The sequence below is a fragment of the Octopus sinensis genome, linkage group LG4 (genome assembly GCF_006345805.1).
Source record: "Octopus sinensis linkage group LG4, ASM634580v1, whole genome shotgun sequence".
Lineage (NCBI taxonomy): Eukaryota > Metazoa > Mollusca > Cephalopoda > Octopoda > Octopodidae > Octopus > Octopus sinensis.
The window spans coordinates 114,733,916-114,741,029 of record NC_043000.1 but is presented as its reverse complement, the minus strand read 5'-3'; the positions used below and the strand labels follow the sequence as shown (position 1 = coordinate 114,741,029).

Here is a 7,114-nt window from a genome sequence, read left to right as displayed (position 1 = left end):
ACCCACTACACTCTTGGAGTAGTTGGCATTAAGAAGGGCATCCAGCTGTAGAAAAATTGCCAGATCAGATTGGAGTCTGGTGCAACAGCTGGCTTTCCAGACCTCAGTCAAATTGTCCAACCCATACCAGCATGGAAAACGGATGTTAAATGATAGTGATGATGATGATGATGATGATGAAACCATGTGGAAACCCATTGTATATGCGTATGTATGTGTATGTGTGTGTGTTTGTGTGTGTGTGCGTGCATGTGCCTGTGTGTATATATTTGTCCCCGCCAAACTGCTTGACAACCTATGTTGGTTTGTTTTCATCCCTGTAACTTACGAGTTCTTAAAAGAGACAGATAGAATAAGTACTAAACTTTAAAAATAAGTTCTGGGGTCGATTTGTTCAACTAAACCCTTTAAGATGGTACCTCAGTATGGCCACATTCCAATGACTAAAACAAGTGACAGACATATATGTATATATATATATATATATATATATATATATATATATACATACATATATATATATGCTTGTGTGTGTGTGCGTATAGAAAACAGTTTTTCATTCACATATGTTTTGAGTATGTGTCATATTTTCATATGAGTTCCTTGTAATTTGTTGATGACAACCAGCTTTCCTACATCTATTTCCAGTGTTTCTAGACTTTCACATTCTCATCTTTTGGATGAAGTGATGTTGGTGTTTGGTGTTGTCTCTCTCCCATCCTCCTTCTCTCTCTCTCTCTAGAGAGAGAGATTGACAGAAAGACAAATAGACTCACAGACAGACAGATGGCTAGGCAGGCAGGTAAACAGTTAGATAGATAGATAGATCAAAAGATAGATAGGTAGAGATAGATCAATCAATAAATTGATAGATAAATGGAGAGACAGATATAGATAGATAGATAAATAGATAGATAGATAGATAGATAGATAGATAGATAGATAGATAGATAGATAGATAGATAGATAGATAGATAGATAGATGTTGCATCATTTACACTACCACCAAGAATTATTAGAGGGATGTTCTGCTAGTTTATGGATTCAGGTCCTGGAGAGCCTGAAAGGGGATCGGTCGATACATACTGGAACCCACCCTAAAAATGAAAGCTCCACACCCTGAAATTTTGAGACTCCCCAAAAGCTCCACACCCTCAAATTTTGAGACTCCCCACTCATCATAATCCGGAAAGTTATTCCACCTGCCAAATTTTCCCCAAAGTCCACGAGCTCAGTAAGTTACAAGTTTCTCAACTTAACATAATGGAAGTCTTTCCTATAAATATTAAAAGTTATCACTGAGAAATGGAAATTTCGTATTTATCAAAAAGAAATTTCATTTACTAGTTGTGTTACTACTACTACTACTACAAACACATCACCACCACCATTACTATTACCACTACTAGTACAATCACGACTTTATTAGTCCAATCGTTATTACCACCACAGTACATTAGCGTTCCTTCCACCACCTCCACTATTATTAGAACCACCCCCACTATCATTAGAATCACTACCACTACGACTAGCACCACCACCACCACCACCACCACTAACAACAACGCTAGTATACCGCCACCGCCACCACTATCATTTACTCCGACTCTGTTGCCGGTATGAACGTCACATGACGTATACAAACCGGTCATATGACGTCAACACCAACACATTCTTTGTGCGTGCGTGTGTGTGTGTGCCTTTTTCTCTCTCTGCCTTTCTATTTACCAGTCTCTCTCTCCCTCTTTTTCACTTAATCTGAGCTCCGTCTCCACCACCATCGTTACTCTTTGAAGTCACATGACTTCTAGTCTCTAACAGTTTGCGAGAAAGTAAGAGGGGGAAAGTCAGCGCGCGCGCGTACGTGCGTATGTGTGTGTGTGTCAGTTGCTAACAGTAGTGTGGATAAGCGTATAAACGCGTATGCTATAGTGTGTGTAAAAGCTTTTTCTCATTTCCACCACATCATCGCATAACAACATGTCAGCCGTCGATCTGAGTAGACTGAGGCCGAGTGATTCTTCACTTCAAACCGATCAAAATGGCAATGGTAACACTACCAACGATATGGAGGATATATACGATGAAGATGTGTCTGAATTAGAGGTTGGTAAGAAAGATTGGTCCCAGATGAACTGGAAACTATCTCAGGTAAGAACATAGGTCGCCAGAAAGAAAGTATTTGTTTTATTAATTAGCCGGCATGTCTCTCTTTATTACTTGTTTTATTATTTATCTGTATAGCTACAGTATATTTCTCTCAACCTATAGTGTCCTAACTTTCTCTCTATTTGTGTCATTTTCTTTATTTATTCCGCTAATATATATATATATTGCCCTTCCATCGATCTCTAGGATCCCAACTTTCTCTGAGGAACTCCGTCCTTTCTATTCATATGTTCGTCTAATATGTAGTACACACTTGAGAACAGCGGTCCCGGTGCGCGCACTCGCGCTAGCTAGTCGCGACTAGTCGATCCTACAACTACCCTAGCAAAGAAAATAAAACACAAAAATAATTTTTTTACACAAAGTAAATAATTTTTGTTAAACAAAGTAAATAAAACACAAAACACAAAGATAATTTTTTAAACGAAGTAAATAACACAAAAACACAAAGTAAGGATCGACTAGTCATGACTAGCTAGCGCGGATGCGCGAGTACGCGAGTGTGCGCACCGGGACCACTGTTCTCAAGTAGTACCCTAATATGTTTAGTATTCGTGTTGATCGATTTCTCTATTGAGTCCTAACTTTCCGTCTGTGTTTTCCTACCTTCTTGTTTGTCTCTGTATAGAATATTTCTGTCGATCTGTTTGTTTGTCCATATGTATCTTTTTATTTCTATGTTTGTTTCCATGTAGACTGTATCGATCTGTTTATCTATCCATGGTGTTTATTTATAACTTTCTATTATGAAGTATATCAACGTATTTCTTAGAAGATTAGCTAGGTGTCTGACCGTCTCTGTAACACATGTATCACACACTTACACACACACACACACTAACCTGTGTGTATGTATGTGTGTGTGTGTGTGTCTTGTCTGCCCCCCTCTCTCTCCCTCGAACTTACACACTCACACAAGTCTGTGTATGTATATATATATATATATATATATATATATATATATATATATATATATGTGAGTGTGTGTTGTCTTGCCTCCCCGTCTCTCTCAAATACACTAGTCTGTGTATACGTGTGTGTATATATGTGACTGTGCGTGTTATTTGCCTCTCTCTCTCTCTATGTCTATGTTTATCTGTCTCTCTATGTTTCTGTCTCTCTCTCACACACACATTGTGTCTTTACATACCAGTCTGCCTGCCTGCCTGTCTGTCTCTATGTGTCATACAACCTCACCTTCCTGGTCCCTCCTTTGTTATGTTCACATGATGACGTCACCGACGTATCAAGCCAGTTGTCACAGTACACGCACACACACACACACACACACACATCTACACAGACACACACACACGCAGTCTTATGTTACCACGCACACTTGCATTCTCTCCTAATTTCATATTTAACCAAAGGCAATTTTCGTCGGACACAATGTGATCACTCACTCTTTCCTCTTCCTCCCCCTCTCTTTATGTTAGCAAGTGTACATACATACACAAATACAAACACAGACACACACACACACACACACATTCACTCATAGCAGCTGGTTTTTGTTTAGTACCAAATCAACGCTGACCGAATCCGCGTATAATCGAAATGTCTTCTAATCGTGACCATCCTGTCTGTTTACAAGTACCTAGGACTACATTACCTAACGTGTCATTCCCTTCTTAAGATGGTAGTGTGTGATTTGTCTGCTATTTTTAGCAGATCGAGCAAGAATGTAATGAATCCTTAATTCCTCGTGTCACAGCTGGTGGTTTTCATTTAACCCCAGGCCAGATCTGATCAGGCAGATGTATGAAAGTGCTATCGTTTTCAGACAACGTACACAGGACTATTTTATCGAATGTGTTCTTCCTTTATGAAGTGGTCTGAGAGAAATTTGGCTGTTATTTTTAGCAAGTCAAGCGATCACAAAGCTAAAGTGTATGTTGCTGGCCTGGAAATTCAAGGTTCACGTTTAGTTACTATCATGGCCTGATGTGTTCATAGACGAGATTCTTAACCCTACACTGTACAAAGTAATAACCGAAGAAAAGTATTGTTGGTTTTAGAAAAAGCAATGGGAGCACTATTTATGGAAGGATGTTTTGTTGAGAGACACTATTGTGTTCCAATCCTGTTTTTGGTTATAACTTCTGTAGTGAAAGATTTTCTTGGGATGAATTACTTTTGAGATGGACTACACGAAAAGGAAAATTTCATTTGGGACCCAACCACCCTATAGATACTACTAGTCACTACATCACTCTTCTCCCTATACATACATACATACATACATATGTATATATATATCATTGTGAGTGTTTATTGAGCGAAAACACCTAAAGCTCCACGAGGCTCCAGCAGAGGGTGGTGGTGAACCCTGCTGTACTCTTTCATCACAATTTTCTCTCGCTCTTTCTTCCTGTTTCTGTTGTATTTGTATTTAAGGGTACAAGTGTCTGTGGAGTGCTCAGCCACTTGCACGTTAATAAATGAGCTGCGATGTCACTGGTGCCAAGCTGTATCAGCCTTTGCCTTTCCATTGGATAACATCGGTGGCGTGGAGAGGGAAGGCTGGTATGCATGGGTGACTGCTGGTCTTCCATAAACAACCTTGCCCGGACTTGTGCCTCAGAGAGTAACTTTCTAGGTGCAATCTCATGGTCAGTCATGGCCAAAGGGAGTCACAACAACAATATATATATATATATATTATATATATATATATATGTTAATAAAATAGAACATATGCATATATATAAACATATATGTACGTACCTACCTCTACATGTACATATACACGCATATATGTGTACAGGACACCAAAAAGACGTCGAACACATAGAGAGACGAAAAACATAGACACAAACCAAGGAACAAGACAAGCAAAAAAAGAGATACAGGACAATAAGCACAACGAAAAATCCCCTTCTTCAGTCGCTAAGGTTTCATCTACTAAACGTTTCGAAGGATAAAATATATATATTTATATATATACACACACATATATATATATATATATATATATATATATATATATATATATATACATATACACATATACATACACATATATATAAAGGCACCTGTGTCAGTGACAGGGGAAAGGTACCCAGTACATTCTGTAAAGTGGTTGGTATTAGGAAGGGCATCCAACTGTAAAATCCATGCCAGAGTAGACAATTGGCGCCTGATACAGCTCTCAGGATGGCCAGCTCCTGTTAAACTGTCCAACCTATGCCCATATGGAAAATGGACCTTAAATGATGATGGTGATGCTCAATTTCGTACTTTAAGCTTATCAGTTGTCAATTTTACAAGGGTTCTGTTACTTATAGTTGGTAAATGTATCTCTACCATGTGATACCTATTCATAGCAGGGTAGACTGGGAAGGTTTACCAAGGTCATAGGTCAGTGTCACTCCCTCTTCTTGTGACTAAATAATGGTTTCACTTAAGCACAAGTACACAAACATTTGCTGGTGGGGTGGATTTGATAAAATCAACCCAGATACTTAGCTGTTACTTATTTTAGCTGCTAGAATATGAACTTTTGACCAGGTCATCTGAAACACTGAACTTAAATGCCTGAACTGTCCATATTTAACTATATCTAATTATAAACAAGGCGGCCAGCATCGCCTTGACTGGCTTCTGTGCCGGTGGCACATGACCTGCTGTGCTTGAGGAGACCTATTGAGTCAAGTACATCAACATCAAAATAAATACCAAATGGAAATTGGAGTTGTGATACCTGTGCCGGTGGCACGTAAAAAGTGCCATCCGAACGTGGCCGATGCCAGTGCTGCCTCGACTGGCTTCTGCGCCGGTAGCATGTAAAAAGCACCAACCGATCGTGGCTGCTGCCAGCCTCCCCTGGCATCTGTGCCGGTGGCATGTAAAAAGCACCCACTACACTCACGGAGTGGTTGGCGTGAGGAAGGTCATCCAGCTGTAGAAACACTGCCAGATCAGACTGGGGCCTGGTGCAGCCTCCTGGCTTCCCAGACGTCGGTCAAACCGTCCAATCCGTGCTAGCACGGAAAACGGACGTTAAACGATGATGATGATGATGAAGTATGTGGAGGCACAGTTCACTATTGTACACAGTATGATCGACTGACCTTAACTATAAAAAAATAATATTAAAATTATGTTGCCTGAATCATAAGAAACGAAGGCCTTACACATACACACACTGAAATATTGAGCATGTCTGCACACATACACCTACCAATTCTTTTACACACATACAACCAGCCACACCCATCTAAATGGGTGGAGGTGACAAGAATTTTGAAACTGATGAAATAACTATGTAACACACTTCCTTGATGTCTGAAATGACTCAGTCCTTACCCTTATTATACCTATATCCATCCCTTGATGTCTGTCTGCATAACTAACCCACACCCCTTTTACACCCAGTGACATTATCCTCCTTATGTATGCACCCCATCAATGTTACTCTAGGGCATCAACCCATACCTACATGTCTATCAATCTGTCTTTTGTTTGCCTGTCTGTATCTATCTATCTGTCTGTCTGTCTCTCTCTCTCTATATATATATATATAGGCATCTTGTAGTAGTGGTATCCACTCTGTATGAAGTGTTTCTGTCATAAACATCCACCCATGGCCGACAACTGTTTTCCATTTTTTCTCGTTGTTTATGTATTTCATGTTATTTGCTCACCGTTGTTGACGTCCTGTACCCATATATGCATGTATGTGTGTGTATATATATATAAAAAATCAATGGAAATTGTATTTGTGATCTCTGTGCCAGTGGCATGTAAAAAGCACCATCTGAACGTGGCCAATACCAGCGCCGCCTTGACTGGCTTCTGTACTGGTAGCACGTAAAAAGCACCAACTGATGGTGGCCGTTGCCAGCCCTGCCTGGCACGTAAAAAGCACCCACTACACTCATGGAGTTGTTGGCATTAGGAAGGGCATCCAGCTGTAGAAACACTGCCAGATCAGACTGAA

The 7,114-nt window shown here is 39.9% G+C and overlaps 1 protein-coding gene across 1 annotated transcript in view; it reads left to right on the top strand.

The window, feature by feature from the left end:
- The first annotated feature begins 1,825 nt into the window (after window positions 1-1,825).
- The window catches only part of LOC115210983 (protein YAE1 homolog), a 42,274-nt gene continuing 36,985 nt past the window's right edge, over window positions 1,826-7,114 (top strand). The window contains exon 1 of the mRNA XM_029779817.2: window positions 1,826-2,151. Coding sequence (XP_029635677.1) covers window positions 1,981-2,151 — 171 coding nt within the window. The 5' untranslated portion in view covers window positions 1,826-1,980. The remainder of the gene's footprint in view (window positions 2,152-7,114) is intronic.